Source organism: Anarhichas minor, unplaced genomic scaffold (assembly GCF_050575085.1).
Source record: "Anarhichas minor isolate MPS153535 unplaced genomic scaffold, ASM5057508v1 ptg000024l, whole genome shotgun sequence".
Lineage (NCBI taxonomy): Eukaryota > Metazoa > Chordata > Actinopteri > Perciformes > Anarhichadidae > Anarhichas > Anarhichas minor.
Window position 1 is genome coordinate 4,808,171 of NW_027466470.1, and position 18,573 is coordinate 4,826,743.

General features: G+C 43.6%; 1 protein-coding gene across 1 annotated transcript in view; it reads right to left on the reverse strand.

Moving 5' to 3' along the window:
- Positions 1-488: 488 nt before the first annotated feature.
- Positions 489-18,573, reverse strand: part of adgrl2b.1 (adhesion G protein-coupled receptor L2b, tandem duplicate 1) — a 121,890-nt gene continuing 103,805 nt past the window's right edge. The window contains exons 13-23 of the mRNA XM_076098727.1: positions 18,167-18,372; positions 17,545-17,718; positions 16,045-16,254; positions 14,649-14,869; positions 13,801-13,867; positions 10,931-11,022; positions 9,429-9,597; positions 8,588-8,716; positions 7,199-7,295; positions 6,021-6,146; positions 489-2,551 (exon numbers count right to left, since the gene is read on the reverse strand). Coding sequence (XP_075954842.1) covers positions 1,665-2,551; positions 6,021-6,146; positions 7,199-7,295; positions 8,588-8,716; positions 9,429-9,597; positions 10,931-11,022; positions 13,801-13,867; positions 14,649-14,869; positions 16,045-16,254; positions 17,545-17,718; positions 18,167-18,372 — 2,378 coding nt within the window. The 3' untranslated portion in view covers positions 489-1,664. The remainder of the gene's footprint in view (positions 2,552-6,020; positions 6,147-7,198; positions 7,296-8,587; positions 8,717-9,428; positions 9,598-10,930; positions 11,023-13,800; positions 13,868-14,648; positions 14,870-16,044; positions 16,255-17,544; positions 17,719-18,166; positions 18,373-18,573) is intronic.

Here is an 18,573-nt window from a genome sequence, read left to right on the forward strand (position 1 = left end):
GTCTCTTTGTAAGGCATTGCTAGGCCCATGTACTTTTATTGTTTGTGTCTGTCTTTCTATGTATTTGTCTCTATGGACCCTGAGTCTGAAATAAAGTCCATCTATCTATCATGAATGCAATCAGCAGAAGTATAAAGCTAACGATAGGCTATAAACGAATGACACCACGCGTGAACGTGAGAATACACAACGAGGCTGTGGAGGCGGACGACTCGGCAAACCGAGTAAATTTAGCAACCGACTTTTACAAGTTTCAAAATTGACGAGATGGTTATTTACTGTTATTTACATTAAAATCTCCGAGGCTTGTGTTAATCATCACCGTGTTTTAGGACTCATTCCTGCAGCACCTTCTGTCCCAGATATTGTTAGTTCTCGTCTTTTCATGAGATTTGTTGACAGTAATGAAAATATATAAAATACCCTTCATGTATGGATCACAGCAACATTTCTTATGCAAAACATGAAAAAGCAGACAGACCTCTGAGAACAAGAAAAAAATTTCACATTTATTTGATATCAAACAGGAGTTGAATTAAATATCAGCTGATGATGATGATGGTCTCTTACAAAAGAAATAAATTGAACCTAATCAGTGCTGCAACAACTTTTCACACTTTCCAACCATATTCTTTTTCTTCTTCTTCTGAATAGTTCAGTTAATAAATTAATTAGTGTCAAAGGATGAAATATGTCCGCAAAAATTGCAATATCGCATTGGCGTGAACACAAGCCTTTAAACTTGACAATTTCTTTCGAAGTAAAATAAATTACACAAGTTTCCAAATCTGTGCATGGCCCGGTGTTAACAAATATAGTACTGGCAAAAACTCATCATTCATGAAAGCAAAAGCACTTCACAAGCAGAGACGTGAGCATGATTTCATATGGATCTCTCGAAACTTCTCTCTTTTTTTTTTTCATATTCAAATATAATACAACGAGTCAAGTGTGAGAGGAAAAAGCACATTTCCACCATTTTGATGAACCTTGTCTGAAGAATTGTATTAACATCGACAGGGCTTAACTACTGAATGGTTGCCGTTTCTCTTCTTCTTCTTTTTTTTTTTTTCTTCTTTCTTCATTTTTACACTAGTGGTACAGCAAAATATATTTTCTTTAGCTGTTACTTTGACAACAGTTAAATGTGCAATAGAGAAAATATAAGGCCTGAGTCTGAATTAGTGGTTTCTTAACTTTACAGTCCCGACTGTGCAGTGGAGCCACACTAGTTCTAGTTCTGGACTTCATGACTAAAAAGACCCTGGTTCTGCAAAGTCCCCCAAAGAATATGTCCGGAGTTTCAAAGTTCTTTGCTTGAAGTATTTTTTTTTTATCCCTTATTCTTCGACAGTACAGTACAACAGAAAAGCCAGACTTGTCTCTGACGCAACGGCCTGTGTGTTATTCTCTGCACCTCTTTCGTCCAACAGCAGAGCTTTCACAGTCCACATTTGTCCGGCCGCCGATGGACGTGTTTTGTGTGTTAATGGGATCTGTGTGCAAAAAAAAGTCATTTCTACATTCCTTTTCCCACCCGACAACATTTCACTTCCTGTCCTAACAGGAAGGGCATGTGGAGTGCGGAGCCAGACTCGCCGGCTCTCTTGACATCGACCGAAAGCAGCCATCTGTTGAAACCTGTGCAAACAAAGAGGGCCGGCTCAGAGGCTGGTGATGAGCTGCATTTGACCGTCGCTGGGCGCCTCTCCTTCCTGTGTGCAGTCTTCGTTGTTGGGTGGGATGATGCAGCCGTCGCTGGTGCCTCGGTTTATGTGGTAGTATGACAGGGGCTGCGGCGCATCGCCGAGCTCAGGCATGCTTTTGTGATACGCGTCCTCGCTCTCGCTTCGAGGCGAGTAGGAGAGCTCCTCCTCCTCCTCCTCCTCCGGGGGGTACGGCGAAGCTGAGGGCGAGGGCGAGTCTCTCAAGTTGGGCATGCTCGTGTAAAGGGAGTCTCTATTGTTGTTGGGTGACTGGGCGCCCACGTCCTCCACTGCAGTGACAGTCTCAGAGCCATGGCCGCCCTGACCCTCCAGGCGCCTGGGGGCCTTCTGGGCGCTGTAGAGCAGGGAGTGAGTCCTCTGGGGCAGGAGGGGGGCCTCCAGCACCTCCTTGTGGTGGGGGTGCAGGAGCAGCTCCAGGGTGGCGTGGCCTCCTCTTCCACTTCCTCTCTGGGGGGATGCCGCCTCGGCGTGATCCGCCACGATGGCATCATCCTCGCTGCCGCTCCCGCCCCCCCCACCACCACCACCACCACCTCGGTCCGCCATCACTCTGGTCTGCGGGGGCAAGGCCCGGTCCTGCTCCCTCGGGTGGGCGCGGCCTTTGGGGGCCCCGCGGGGCCGTAGGTTGTTGTGGACAATCTCAGATATGATCATCTTCTCAAAGGCGACATCGTCCAGGTGGAGGCCCCCCAGGTCACCCGGGGCTCTAACGCCCACGGTCTCATAGTCGTCGTCTCGCAGGGAGTAGCTGTTGTTGAAATTGCCATTGAGGGGGAGGGTGTCCATGGCACTGATGTCCCTGCTGTTGCTCAGAGAGTGCTGTCCTGCAACAAAAGGCCAAAAGAGTGCGTGAGAGAGGATTTTTTTTTGCCTTTGTAGAACAAAACAGTGTCCACTACACCATCCACATACAACTTGATACTGCTCAGGACACTGCACTCTTGTGCTCTTTGATCTCTGGGTTAATTTCAATTCTATGCAAATATAAGTTTTAAAATTCAAAGGAGAACTCAATCTGCTCTCCAACATGTCCGTCCTCATTATGGCTGAATATCATTAAAGCCAATCTAAAGAGATTATCCTGAACAATATTGGAGAAATGAGAACAAAAGATGACTTTAAAAACTTAAAAAATATAGCACGGCAACACGCTACGACCAGCTAACAACACAGCAGCATACAAAAAGCAACAGGATAGGATGGGGGGGTGAAATAAATAAATGAATACAAGCTGAAAGTGTTGTGACACAAACAATGAATAAAACATTCCACCTGTTTAAAAAGAAGGCAAGACAAATGAGTAATGTCGAACACAGATGGCCAGCCACCTCTCTGCACTGGGGCCCCACAAGCACAGCAACAACCCCCACACACCACGACACACAGGCACGGTGCAATGACTCACTTTGCCAACACTCACATCAAGTGTGTCTGCTCAGGCTATCTGGCCTAAGAACAGCTGATGTGCAAAAAAAGTAAAACAGATGCTTTTTTTCAATTGCAGCAGAAACAACAAAATCACTGAAATAAGACCAAAGTGGAAAAAGCTTCAACATCCAGCCTGGATTCAGTAAATCCATGTCTTTGTGTCCTTGCAATTAACTATAATTTAGCCCACGTGATGCGTTGCTCAAATTGTTGTCGGTGGAGAATGACAGCGAAATGATGAGTTTAACCGTTTGAGAGAGCAAAAGGACAAATCAAGGACAACTGAATCCTGGACCCAGCAGGTGAAAGGGTTCAGCAGCAAGCACAGTCTGTATTTTATAAAAGTCTACAGTAAATCTTTGTGTGAACAATAGACAAACACACACACACACACACACACACACACACACACACGCACACGCACACACACACACACACACAGTGGAGTACTCTAATTTTGTGCAGCCCAATGACTAAGTGCGAGTAGCAGGATGGCGGTGAAGTGCGCCTTGATTTTTGATGTGAGGATTCTATTTATTGGGTCCACTGTGAGCCTGTAAGTGAAAGGCTGACATTTTACACAGTGAGGGGGAAGTCGTCAAAGGCGGAAAGAAAAGAAAAAACACACACGGGGAATCTGTATTGTTAGTTTTCAGATGAATGTCTGGGGGAAAAAAAAGCATGATAGCAACTGAAGAAGAAAGCTCTAAAACAACATCAAAGACATTTCTAAAAAAAAGAGTGAATAGAGCACAGAGTGCAGAAGGGCAAAAAACAAAATGAGGTTGGAAGCTTATTAGACACCTCTCTAAATAGACCATACTTCCAAATTTGCATTTGTTTACGCGCAGGCAGTGATTTTCTTGCAGCCAGGTACAGTCTGCCGGGAGAGAGGGGAAACCATGTGAACAGAACTCAAGTGGACACGGCGACAGCTGCACTCTGGGAACCGTTCCAGCAGAGATTCATCCAAGATGTTCTCCTTACCCGTTTTACTGCATCGGTTGAACATCTGCAGAGCGTTACTTAGTATTAATACACTTATAATAGAGGACACGCTCATCCCTTTCCAGGAGCTAAATGTAATGACTATAGCAGGCGAGGTTTTGAAAAAGCTTATGTTGAACTTGACAGTCTCTCTGCGCGCATTTCATACTTGGTTGGTGATCTTCACACCAGGTTTTGACATTTGTGTGTCATGCTGATGCCTTGTATCCTCAAACTACTTTCCATATGTTGTAACCCCCCCCCCCCCCCTGTTTGTCACTGCTTCCTGTAGCTCCCGTGTATGAGCTAAGTGCAGCGGTTTGCCTCAGGGGTGAGGGGGGCGGGGGGGGGGGGGGGGGGGGGGGAGGAGTGTCTCTACAGGTAAAAGAGGTGTTTATTTACGCTGACATTCCAAAATTACGTACTAATTAAATATCTCCGTTCTTTATCTGTGCTGCTCCAATGCTAACATGTAATTACTACAATGATTAAGCAGGTAAACATTTGAGGGCAATAAAGCTCAAGCTGTCTGAACACACACACTGACTTCTGCATCCGAGCTGCTCGCCTGCTGCTGAGCTCACAGACAGACAAAAATAAATAAAAAATAGTCTTTGATTTTCTTTGCAGACATTGTTTGGTCCCAACCCTACTTCATTATCAGGGGGGTGTGAAGTGCTCTCATTGTGCTGTAAGCGAGCTCGCAGCACAAAACAAGACCGCGATGACTGCAGCGGGTTAAAGCTATACATTCCTGCACATCTCCTTGCACACTTTTGCCATACTGCCTGTTTTTCTATATTCTCTTTTATCATCAAATGCCTGGGAATATCTGAGGGCTATGATTCTGCCCGCATTGCGTCATGAGCTTCTGTTTTTTTCTTCTTCTTCTTCTTTGATTGGGTTTCTTTTGCTCTGCCAGCGAGGAACTAGGTCACCATAAACACCGAGATGATTTAAATCGATCTAATTGGAAGTAAACTAAAGAACAATCTAAACACGTTGTCGAGATTTCCCCCGTGAATAAAGTGTACATGCATAAATGATCCAGACCAACGAGTGAAGCTCATATTCAACAGGAATTCCCATATGACTGCTCGGTAGAAGAGATAAGATAGCGGCGACGTGAGTTTATCTCCTGTGCTTACAAAGGACAAACTGGCTGAGATAAGAACTACCGGAAACACAGAGAAGGTGGGAATGAAGGAGAACAAACTAAATCTAGAGTCATTATTCTCAACGTTTTTGAGGCGTGTTGTGTCAGAGTCACGACCTCAAGATTTTTCATGTTTTAAATAAATCGAACACTTAAAGGAGAGAGTTAAACGAGATGTTTAATACTGCTCCCATTTCTGTTTCTTTACTGTGAAGTGACAGCCAGACGCCAGTTAGCTTAGCACAAAGACTGGAAACAGGTAGAAACAGCTAGCCTGGCCACTACGATACTCATTAGACCTTGTTTGTTCAACCCCTACAAAATAACAAAGTGAACAAACAATAATTCGCTCTTTCACATGGCTACATGTGCTACGCCTGCATTTCTTTGAGTCTCCGTTGGCTTGTAATTTTACATGCAGGTCGGCAGATTTCGTGACATTTGGACACAGCGAGGTTAGCTGTTTCCTCTTGTTTCCAGTCTTAATGCTAAGCTAAGCTAACTGGCTGCTGGCTGTAGCCTTCAATTTAACAGACGGACATGAGAGTGGTATCGATCGTCTCATCTTACTCAAGCCCAGAAAACGAATACGTGTATTTTCCAAGCTGTCAAACTTTTGCCTTAAAACAAACACACAACACACACACACACAACACACACACACACACAACACACACACACACAAATCAATGTAAGAATACAAGTGGAGGGTGGATGTGCACCTGGGGAGTGAAAGGCTGGTGGAGAGGGGGTGTTGCACACCACCGTTTCTGCCAGCAGGTTGTTATAAGGGTTAGTGTCGTGGGTTCGGAGGAGAGGGTTAGTTAGGAGGTAGTTGCCAGTCATCCCTGAGATAACAGGAAAAGAGAGAGAGAGAGAGAGAGAGAGAGGAAAACACTGTTGAGGAAAACAGAGCTCGAGGTACTGTACGTCATGGTCTGTGGTGGTGTCCACAGAAACAAACACTGACATTCGCTGTCCAAAATCTGACACCGCAAAAGATTTATGACCTCCGATCCGTCTGCCTTCTATTATGGACACAGAGCAGCCATAGAAACGTTGGTCAAAGCAAGACTTTATCCAAACAGTCAGCTGATGTGGCTGACAAACAAAATTATCGCGACAAGTGTTGACCAAGCCACAGCAACACAATCAACTCCAGTTGTTTACGTGAAACAAATCCATCTAAACAAAGTCATCCAGTCGGGACAGTAGACATAACATGTCTAAGTGGCCTTCCATGAATAATACAGTATCCCTATCATCCTGAGCATGCTTGTGTAAATCCTCAAGAATGTAATAACAACCCTCAGTCATTTGGATGGATCGCTGAGAACCTTTGCGCTGGCATGCGTGTTTTAAAAAGAAAAAAAAACAAGAAGCAATCTAATTCATAACTACAGCCAAATCTGCTCTGGCACAGTCTGCAGCCTGAGATGCCGGGATCGCTCCCAAAAAGCTGCTCTGACCTCAGCCTGACTTTGCTCATCTCCTCCACCTTCATCCTGACAATCACACAGATGAGTTAGAGAGGCTACTGCACAGGCACAGTCGCTGCGATCTGAACTCAAGACCTCATCAGTGACATTTTGTGCCACACTAAATATCACACCTCTATCTGTCTGCTGTTCCTCGGCTTTTAAAGTGCTCCACCTGAGCAGGAAAGTGCAGGAGAAATGCTGTGAACTTTGATACACAGCCAGCATTTAACACAGTTTTATATATATATATATATCTTCTTTATTGCTTAGCATAAAGAGAAATGCAACATTAAATCGGGTCTCATCCTGCTCTTTTCCGAGCCACCACAGAGCCATGTAAGCTGCATCCATTGAAGTGTTTATTATGAATTCAGAGCTACATCACAAGGAAAATGGCGGAACAAGAAACGGTTGCTTACCCTGGTTGAGTGTGGAGGTGCTGTTTATGTCTCCCGAGATGAAGGAGGACTCCGACTGCTTCCTCACAGTGTCGTTCCACATACGCCTTATGCGGCTCTGGGTGGAGAGAAAAGCAGCCATTGATCAGAACTCAACATGGTGCCGCTGTTATTCAAGGCTTCTGGCTCTGCGGATCGAGGAGCTACGTGGGTTTCCGTGACTCTACTCTTGTATACAAGACTTAAGCTACCCCCTGCTGATGACATGGTCATGCTACGGCGAAAACAAAGCCTTAGCACGCGCTATTGATCCAACCGATACCAAAAATGGATACGCCGAGAATCTTACAGCTTGTAATTTGAAGGATCGGCCCACAAAAGCTCTTTTTCTTTTAAGCTAGTTAGAGCAGAAGCCTCTAACAAATTCCCAAAAGTGCTCTTAAGATAGATCTCATAAGGTCTCAATAGAAGAGATCAGAGACAAGTGTGTCCAATTCAACAGGGTTCTTTCTTTTTAAATAAGGTCATGGTAACAGGTATAAAAAGACCATTTAAAAAGAGAAAATGACATACATTAATGCGGTCTGTCTGACAGCTACACTGTACGGTGTTGTAAAGCACTTTACTCCCATCTCTTGATATATAATCTTGACAGTCTAACAAAGCCTAGCATTACAAAGTGAAGCCTGAAATGTGACATGAAGTACTGTACTGATATTTCTACTGAATATTTGTATGAAACCAACAAGAATCTCTGCTTTAGTCTTTACTCGAGGAAGATATGCTTCATGTTTCTTATTGTCTACAAATTCAAAGAGCAGAATCCTCAATACGTTCCAACTTCCCCAGCCTGTGTGGCTCGCAGCCAGAAGGCCATTTGTTCCTGAGGACATAAATCTTTAAAGACGGGTTACCAATATATACTTTCATTCTTAAAAAAGGCTCAGTAATTTCCCTTAACACCTGGGCACTGTAGTTTTTAACAAATTGCATAAATAGTAGTAAGTGGTGCATTTATTGGGGACTTTTTTCAGCTGCAAATTGATCGGTGCTCTTGTGAGTATTTACACCACCAGTGCCAATGTTGGTCATAATGAAGGCACTAATGGAGCCGTTTCACACAGAGGAAGAAGCTGCAGTTCATCAGGTTTTGGCTACAAAGACCAATACTTGTTTGTAGGATCAGTTCATTTTTGGTTTTGGTCTTTTAATAGGATTTATTTACAATTAAAAACTAAACAACATCACCAGACTTACTGTTTAAATAAATAAAATAAAAATAAATAAAAAATAAATAAAAAATGAAAACTGATTCCACCAACATATATCAACTGGAATCAATTTGGATACAACCTTTTGACACGTTCCTGAACCCCACCACTCGTGGGATTCCCGGTGGTGTACACGTACCTGTGTAGCAGATGAGTAGCGGGCCGTGGACCGAGACGTGGCTGTCTTGGCTGCACTGTGGGGTCCCTCAGACGGCAGAGCGCCGCAGCACTGGGACTGACGGAAACATTTGCTGTACTCTTTGCGGACCTGCAGAGGAACAAAAGATCAGGACGGACTGAGCACTCGGAGAGAGACACAACCCCCACGGGAGATGCAAATCCCTAATCTTTGTCAAATGCCATCCGGCTGACAGCTGTTTAAATGCCGAATCTGTAAGGACGGGGATAATAACAGACCCTGATAACACGTTGATATCCACTGTGATGCAAGTGTTGCAGAGTATGAATGTATGCAGGGCTGCAGTGCAGTGATTAGATCGATTTGGAAAGAAATAGGAAGTGTTTGAACTTTATGACAGTAAGACTAATGATGATTTCCATTAACAGTTAACTACCGATTATTTTCTGAAAGTAATTGCTTGAAAGTTTCCTGAACTAAAGGTGATGAGATTTCTTCAAATGTCGTGTTTTGTCAGAACAAAATGTCTGAAAACAAAAGAAAGTAGCTTTCATGATTAATTGATTATGAAAATAATTGCTGAGTGACATTCTCACAATTGAATATTTGATTAATTGACTCCATTATACTGTGATTTAATTCGTCAATACAATTTGAGAATTTTTTTAATGATTTTTCACCCAAAAACCAAAGAATATTGAACTTCTCAAATCCTCACATTTTAGAAGCTGGAAGAACCTTTTTTTCTGTTTGCATTCATGCTTCAAAAACAACTTGTTGTTGATTAATTCTAATTAAACAACTCAGAATTTCAGAAGAGCGCCGGAGGAAGAAGTCGTACCTTTTTCTGGAGGAGGCAGTGGAAGATGAAGATGAACATCCCTTGCAGAGTGTTGAAGATGGTGAAGAGGTAAGCCATCACAATGGACGATTCGTTGAGGAAGAACAAGCCAAAGGTCCACGTGAGCCCCAACAGACAAAGCAGGGCAAACGCTCCCAACACCCACGACCTGCGGAAGAAGAAGAAGAGTGATATTAATGAGTGAAACCGCACAGTTGCAGCAGGTTTCCTCTTTACTCAGTTTGGCGTTTCTCTGCTCTTGGACAGCAGCTTGTTAAAAGTAAATAAAGCTATTTTTCTTTTGGTGTATAAACGCTGATACAAAGATTTGGAATGAATGTGCATTCGGTATTTGACACCGAGTCCAAAATGATTTCCCTGGTCTTCCTTGGAGTTGTTGGCTTAAAAGCATGCAAACGCAGCAGGTTTATTCCTCGGCGGGTTCCAGGAAATCATAGAGGAAATAAGATAAGTTCACAGTCAATGACGATGGCTGTCCCTTATTGATACACAAGAGAGGAGCCACGCTGAGAGAGCCGCGGTGAGGAGGGAAGAGATGTCAACATGTCACTGAGAGACAGGCCACAGAGAAATAAGAGGGACGGCTGATTAGACTTGCTGCCCAGTTTTTGGTGCTTTTTAAACAAGAATATGTTTGTTGTGGTCTGAACCAATTATTTTACTCTCTTTTTTTTTTTTTATACGAGTTACCACCTTTGACACAGAAACTAATTACATAGCTGATTTAAGGTAGATCCTAATTAATGACAGTTAATGAGTTTGGACTTCTTAAGAAGATGGTGTGCAATCCAGCATCCAAAAATGTGGGCTTTCTGTGTTCTATAAACAAACCTGAAAAAGATGATTCAATGCCTTTTTTTTGGGTTTGTTCTGGACCAAAATCAGAGCGGCTGTCTTAAAATCAGGCGCCCACATAACATATGTTGGCCTGCCCTCAAACGCATTGTTGAGCAGGAACCCAGGCACAGAAATGGACGGGGACCTGTCTTTTTATCGAGCAACTGCAGGCCACTTGAAGCGGAAAGATGGGGGAGGGGACTTTCCCCCCCCATTTTAAATCTTTAAGGCATGTGGTGGAATACGTCTTCCAGAGGAAGCCTGTAAACTATGCCAGCATAGAGGAGCAAATAGATACCGAGAGGTCAGAAATGCAGTTATGAAGAAATAAAAAAGGCAATATAACCCTGCGTCGTGCAAATAGTGAAATCATAAAATGAACTAAAAAGGCACCGTCCATACGGGACGAAATAAAAATCTGGAAGGGGAAAAAATATTGGTTCAGTCGGGTTTAAGAGAAGAGGAAATCAAATAAATGTGTTGGTCAAATGTGGCTTTTGAAATTCCAGAGGGGAAGCAAGAGCAGTAATGGTGCATATTACCTCCACGCCTCCACTCAAACACACACACACACACACACACGCGGTCTCCGAGCAAGCAAACCACAGAACGGCCACCTAATCTACCAGAGTTACACCTCTCACCTGATACCCCCCAGCCTGGACGAGTCGGGTTTCATGGAGGTGGAGTGTTTCACCATCTTGAACATCGTCACCACCAGGAAGATGACATTGACCTGTCAAAACAGACGTGTATCAGGGTTAACAGACTGCACTTAGAAAGGCATCCAATTCCTGTTGCTGACAGCGGATGGAAGAAGTAGTCGGATCCTTCACCTCAGTCAAAGTACTAGTATCACACTGAATAAATACTCCATTACAAGTAAAAGTCCTGCATTTAAATGCTTGAGTAGTAAAAGTACATCATCAGAAAAGCATTGAAAGAAATAAAATAGAAATACTCAATGTAGAAAAGTGTCATAATAGTACATATTATATAATTAGATTATTAATGAGTATTTTACTGTTTACGTTGGTTGATTTTAATTATAAGGCTCCAACTCATGATTACTTTCATTAATGGATTCTTTTCTCAATTAAACAATTGATCGTTTGTTTTCTAAAAATTCAGAAGCACAATCTTTCTTTTGTCCAACAAACAAAAATAAATACATTTCAAAAGATAAAATATAATTTTCCTAATTGATTATTAACATAATTGAAAGGAGAAGCAGCAAATAATTACATTATCTGAATCAGTAAACCATGAAAAACGACTATTATCATAATAGTTGTCAATTGATTTTCTGTCACGCATTGATTAATCAACTAATCGGTTCGGCTCCACTGGTATATCATGTTTCCTCAATCAGTAACAAAAGATCATCTATGAGCTCTTAATCAGTTCTTAGTTTGCTTTTAAATAACCGTAGTGGAGTACTACGTGTACAATATTTCCCTCTGACATGTCGTGGAGTAGAAATATAAAGTGGTATGAAAACAACCCAACCTCAGATCTGCACTAAAATACAGCTCATGTGTGTGTTTGTATTCCACCGCTGGTTCCTACCCCCCGTAGTTATGTGTCCCACTGACTTAAAGTATTGGTTAATCGCCATATAGTGGTTTTGGCTCTATAGTTAGCATCAACACCAGCATACCTTTTACTGGGAGGAATATCAAAATTGAGCGCCTCAGTGCAGATCATAAAGTACATCGACTCCCAAAGAGAAAAACAGCAGTGAGAGGTTAACTTCTTTGGTCTACTTCACACAGCTCTGGCCTTTAACATAAGCTGCGTAGAAGGTTCCTCGTCTGGTTTGACATTATAGTCAATATACCGAAGAGAAAACCCTCATCAAATACAAGAATGTATATCTGATGGAGTCCAAACAGACCTGATGTACCGCGAAGAAATGCTCCAGAAAAATAGAGAAAAGAAAGAAGTGCCATATTTTAGAAAGAATATTTACTGAAGCCAGGAAAAAAAAAAAAAGTTGAAGTGATTCGAGAAATACATCCAGAGAGGTTTCCAAGCTTTCAGGATGACTCTTTCAGCACCGGAGGGCCCGTCGCCACCGCAAGGAAGGGAGGAGGTGTGCTTCAGTTTGGCCCGATTCCATGTTAAACCTTTGAAATGCACTTCTGTAAATATTGTAAATATAAATGAGAAGCAACTTTACGTCTGTGATTTTTACGTTATTAAAAACGTCTATCCGTGTGCGTTTTGAAAGCATGACCAAATCGACCGCACATGAAGGGAAACAAACAACAAAAAAGTACGAGTTGGCAAGAAAAACAAAGCGGAGTGATCCCAACGTAGTCTCAGTTTAACAAATGCTTTCAATTTTTCATACATAAATAAGCAAAAGAGAGCCGCATTATTGCAACATATGGACGCATTCTGAAACGGGGCAACAGGAAAAAAAAAGGGTCTTCAAACAAAGAGTGTGAGTGGAAAGCAGATGGAAACCAACAACATCAGGGGAAAAGATGGAGAAAAAAAAAGGAGTGGCCAAGAAGACAGAAAGAGGCTTTTAGATCACAGCTTAGAGTAATGCCGAGTTTGGTCTCCCAGCCACCGGGGCTGATTTACGTCCGCATGAGTCGAGTGGCTGGAGATGCATTTAACACAGCCGCAAGTGATGACACAGATCCGATGAGACGGACGGACGGACGGACAGGGAGGCACTCTGCAGAAAGCTGAGGCAAACTACATACGGACCCCCTCCCCCCCCCCCCCCCCCCCCCTCATGCCTAGTCTCCAAGGGGCCGTCCTCTACAATATTCAGGTTCTCTCACTTCTCTGCCAAAAAAAACCAGCGCTGCCGACGCAGCACTTCTCCCAGTTGTTTTTTCTTGCTGTGTATTTACAGCCTATGGACAGATTTACATGTGTGTTACCATAGGCGCCTGTATGGATACGCAGCGCGTGTTTGTTCAGGGCTGCGTGCAGGCATTCCCGCCTGCATGGATGTGCGTGTGTTGTGTGTGTGCATCGAGAACACCCAGTGCACCACATCAAATATTAAAGCGTGAAGATGGAGATGTCCGTGCGCTGGGATTGGCTGGGGACGTGTCATGATCCTCAGCAGGGCTATGAGCTGTGATAATGGTTGTCTGGCCCATCCACTCATTACTTCCATGTTCAACGCCCCCCCAACACCACCATCATCACCCTTGTTTTCCCACTGAGCAAATGACCTTCATGCCTGAGACGATTTCGCCTCTTGATTGCGGGAGGAGAGTATTCTCTAGATGTACAGCAAAGACCAAACAGCTTTGAGTTGTTGCTGCACACCGATTCTGATTTCAGAGGATTTCATAGCTGAATGGACACTGATGTCCTCGTGTCAGCTATAATTGGACCACTTTACTCTCATGCAAATTGATCTGAGAAAGCAGAGCTAAGAGGGTGCCAGTACAGAGAGAGGGAATCTATAAACTGTTTTCAAAGATTTTCTAAGAAAGAAGAAAAAAAAGTTATCACACGCGTGCACAACATTACAGCTTACCACAATTATGAAGGTTACAGGTCCGATGAAGCTCCAGATGAAATGGTTATCTACCCTCAGCCAGCATCTACAGTGGGCAAAAGGTGATATTCACTTCATTAAATCATCTCATTGCCAAAACAGAGTTGTGTCTCATCGATCAGGGCCCGGCAGAGCTGGCTGGATGATACGACAACAGAATAGAGACTCCACCGACCACAGAGAAGAAAACCCGACCTTGAGGGAGCGCTGGCCCCGTGCCACGAGAAGCTGCAGTCTGAAAGGCAGCGGCTATTGCACTCGTGACTTCACGGCCTATAAATGTGGGACGTCTGACTGTGTATACCCAAGACTCTGAACAGTAAACATTGTATTGCAGACAGTCCGAGAATGAATTACACCTCGATCCGTGTTTATCACCAGGAAACAGAAGTGGTGAGGACTACAGATAAAATGTGAGGGTGGGAAAAAAAAGCATTTGCTTAAATTCCATAAATTAGAGGATTGCAGTCTTACAAATCATGAAGCTTGCTGCTTGGATAAAGACCAGCGAAGAAGTGCATAAACTTTTAACTGACAAGTTAAGAGAATTATCCACATGCAAAGAATAAGAACCCAGCAGGCCAGAGCAGCTCGCCAACGCATTCATTAAAGCCGCAGCTTCGCTCACAGCCTCCTGAAATTTACACCCTGTCACAGCTGTGTCAGGGTGTAAATTACCAAGGGGGCAGAGGTGGACTACTCTTCGTGATATTGCTATCATTAGCACATACATGCATGCTGATTGGGAGAAGGGACGACTAATGCTCCTCATTTATATATTTTTTTATCCCGCAAAAGAAGAATCTCCACAAAGATGTCCCACTTACGCCCGCTGTGTGCCGTAGCTTCTGTAGTCGATGGCGGCCGAGATGCCCACCACCACAGCCGGGATGATGTACCCAGAGACGTAGTAGTACTTTCTGCGTGAGAACTCGCTCTCGAATACCTCAACCAGCATGAGGTACAGCTGCACGCCCTCCAGACACATCCAGGCGAACGCAGCCAGGAAGCAGAAGTGGAGAACTCCGGCGATGATTGAGCACACCAGCTGACAGGACGACACATGCAGACGTTACACACAAAGGTAAGGAGGCTTCAGAGGGACAGTATGGGGTTAGTTAAATATGACTTTCCTAGCTACTTATGCTTGATGCTGTTGTTTAGAGATTAAAAGTTTAGGTGACCAGTTAGATTACAATGTCTATGGGATCAAGAATTCCTTAAAGCTGCTCAAATCAATGTTTTTTGAGTTGATCAAATGACTACATGTAATGTAAAAGCTTTTTTTTTTCTTCCCAGCTCAATATTTGGCTGCAGCAGCAGGCAGCTGTTGCTTTGATAAACCTACTGTGCACTACCTGCCTGGAACGCAGACAAACTTAGTTAGACGGGGAACACAGCGGAGCATTTAGCTGCCAAAGAGCCAAATATCTCCCTCAGGAGTCCTTAGAGACACAATCAGAGCTGAAATGAGAGCGAACATTAGCCCTACATTTATCAGACAGAAATACTGCTCCAAATGAATGCTAATGTTGCTCCGTATCTGCTGAACGTGTAAAGAAGGCAAAAGAAGGCAAACACCTTTATGAGGTGATAAAATGCCAATGTTTAAAAATCTAAATAACAGTATATTTGAGAATGTATCCTAAATGGCACTGATTCATAATAGTTCAATAAATGAGCGAAGCTAACAGCCAATAACGGCATACATTATACATACAAAGACGTCCATAAGTTGTCCTCATTCTGGGTAAGCAGAAGAGTACAAAATGTACAATTTCCCAAAAAACAGCTGGTGGGTCCATTGTTAAAATGCACATTGTGCAACCAAGCTTTGTTCAACGCCATAGAGTTTTACTGAAGTTTTACTTTAAGTTCCCAAAGTTTCCAAAGATAGAACTGGTGTAGGAGAACTGCGTATGAAATAATGCATGCATAGAATATTTCTATCTGATAAAATGGGGAAGCCTGAAAAAAAACAACCAAAAAAACCTTCCTCCTGAGTTTCAATATTTCTCTCACAGTCAGCATCAAAGATCTTCAAGTGTTGGAACAAGCAGATACAGAATATATATATGTGGTATTTTAATCTTTCTTTTTGTTGCTAACATTACAGCCAATCGAAAGAGAAATTCACGTGTTTAAAGGTTAATCACAGCAGATGAGCTTATTCATCAGCAGTGTGGACGCTTAAAACCCTCCGAATCATCATTTCCACGGTACCTTTGGTTCTGTCATGTTGATGCCCACGAGGTAGACGAGCTCGCCGATGAAGAGGTTGAGGCAGAGGTTTTTGTGGATGGTGTTGCGGTCGCTTTGCAGACCTCTGAAGAAGCAGAAGGTGAAGAGGCTGATGGCGAGGCAGACGAGAGACACGGCGATGCCCATCCGCGTGATGACGGTGAGAAGAAGCTCGTGGACACTCCCATCCCCCTGCAGAGAAACACACACACACACACACACACACACACACACACACGTTGTCTTAAAACAATGGTCATGTGCCTGTATGGACATTGAAACAGGGTTCTGCATGCTGTGATCGTGTGACTCTTAAAAATGTCCCTTATTAATGCTTTTTCAATGGAAGAGACAGAGTTTATACTGTATGATTCAGACAGATGACATAGATATCTTCCAATGGTTCTGTCTTTTTAGCATAAAATCCCTCTGCGTTTCCCTGTTGAGCTGCAGTGGAGGGATGGTAATAAAAACAGTACATGTTTTACAAAAAAAGTCACCAACTTTGGAAGATATCCACTTGACTTTCGTGACTCAGACTGTTGCCGCCTCTAATCAGCTTCAGAGAACCTGTCCTTCAACCTGATGACACGTGGCGCTCAACCTGAACATGCTTTTGATCACATTATGGCGCCCATGTTGCAGAAAGCGACGTCAGTTTGAATAAAACTGCCACAAAGAACCGCGACCACGTGATGTGTCGTCCACATGTGGGTTCTCCTCTTTGAGGTCAAATCACGCCGTGTTTCAGAAAATCTAAAACTGAGCTTGTTTCAAGATGGGAACCAGGCAAATGTGAAAATAGCAGACTTGACCATGCAAAATATCACTTAAGGAACACGGTGGCCCGAAAGTGAGGCAATTCCTCCTGTGATATTTGTAATTTTATTGAGGGCAGGAGTTGCAGTTGAGGTGATGTGCAGGGAATTGGTGTGAGGCTAAGCCGAGCCTCGGGGCTCTGGTTTCGAGCTGTGGTTAAGGTTGAGGTTAAGACAGATGACAGGGACAGCGTTCATGAAATGGGACGTATTATTAAACGAACCACAGACTTATCCTCCATATTTATTGCTGGCTATAGGTCCTCGCTACACATGCCATTTATCATGTAATTGGATTGTAATTGCATTTTGCGACCAAATGGATCCTACACCACTTCAAGAGGGGTGGAAACACAAGTTAAAGCTGAGGATATACTGTTTCCCATGATTCTCAGGGACATACGCATGGAGGAATATTAGACACGGACCATAGGTAAAATATAATTACCTCTGATAATGGTAACGCACTTTCTATCCTGATCCACAATCTCGCTCTTTTAAAGCCCCCCACCTTTACCTTCTCCTCCAGCAATAATCTAATTACCTCCACTGGAATGCCATTCTTGTTCTTGCCGTGTGTGCACAAATCTGTCAGCGAGACGGAAGAACAACTAAGCGAGACAGAGAAATAGCGCGTGCAAACCACCAGGATGGAGCCACTTACCACGTTTCCCCGGTGAGCCATGAGGATGGCGAAGTTGGTCAAGTGACTGCAGGAGCACGTGGTGTGGCTCTTGTTGGTTCCCAGCAGTTTGCAGCCTTGAGTGGACCAGTATCCCATCATGCTCCGCTCCGAGTAATTCCAGAAGGAACAGTTTGGATTGTAGTAGTGCTCCTTCTAAAAAAGACAAACACACAGAGAGAAAGAAAGAATGATGAAACATACATGAATATACGCTGCAGTATGCATGACTGTACACAAACACACCTTGTATATTTCATATGTCTAGCTGTAACAAACAGGATGTCAGTGTACCTGGTGTGTAGACTGCTTATGTGTGTTCTACCTATTAGTGTCTGCACAATTTAAGCTTTTTAATTACCATTGATTGTTGAAAGAAAAGGGATGAAGGAATAAAGAAATAAAAAGGTCACTATGGCAGATTCCCAGCCCGCCTCGCTTCTCTAACTCTACTAGTCCCACCGCTCATAATACAGATGCCTTCACTTTACTCCAACCCCTTTTCTACATTCGCTCCGCACTACAAAAGCTTGTGCAGCTGTTTCAGTATTTTGGCAGCCCGGCTCTGCGGTGTGGTCCCGGTGAGTCTCAGGAGGAAGCTTACATCCAGGTGCTCCAGTGTGAAGATGACGGGGTCGGCCACGAACACACGGCTGGACTCCTTGGTGATGGAAGCTGACAGGATGTGGGAGTTGACGGTGAGGGAGAGGTTGCGTTTGTTCGGGTCCACCATTCCCCTCAGAGTGGCGTTCTCGGTGCTGAGGAACTGACCCAGGTGTTTGTAGAGCACAAAAACCAGCTTGGCAACACCTGCAACCGGCAACAATACAATCATGAGACGTGCAGAGGGAGCATAAACAAGTGAGTTACAAATGATCTCTTTAGTGAACAGAGATGTATTCATTCATTGTATGAATACACCAAACCTTAAAGGAGTAGTTCCACATTTTAGGAACAACGCTGATTCCCTTTCTTGACATGCAAAGGTTGAATACAGCTTTTCAACTTTGT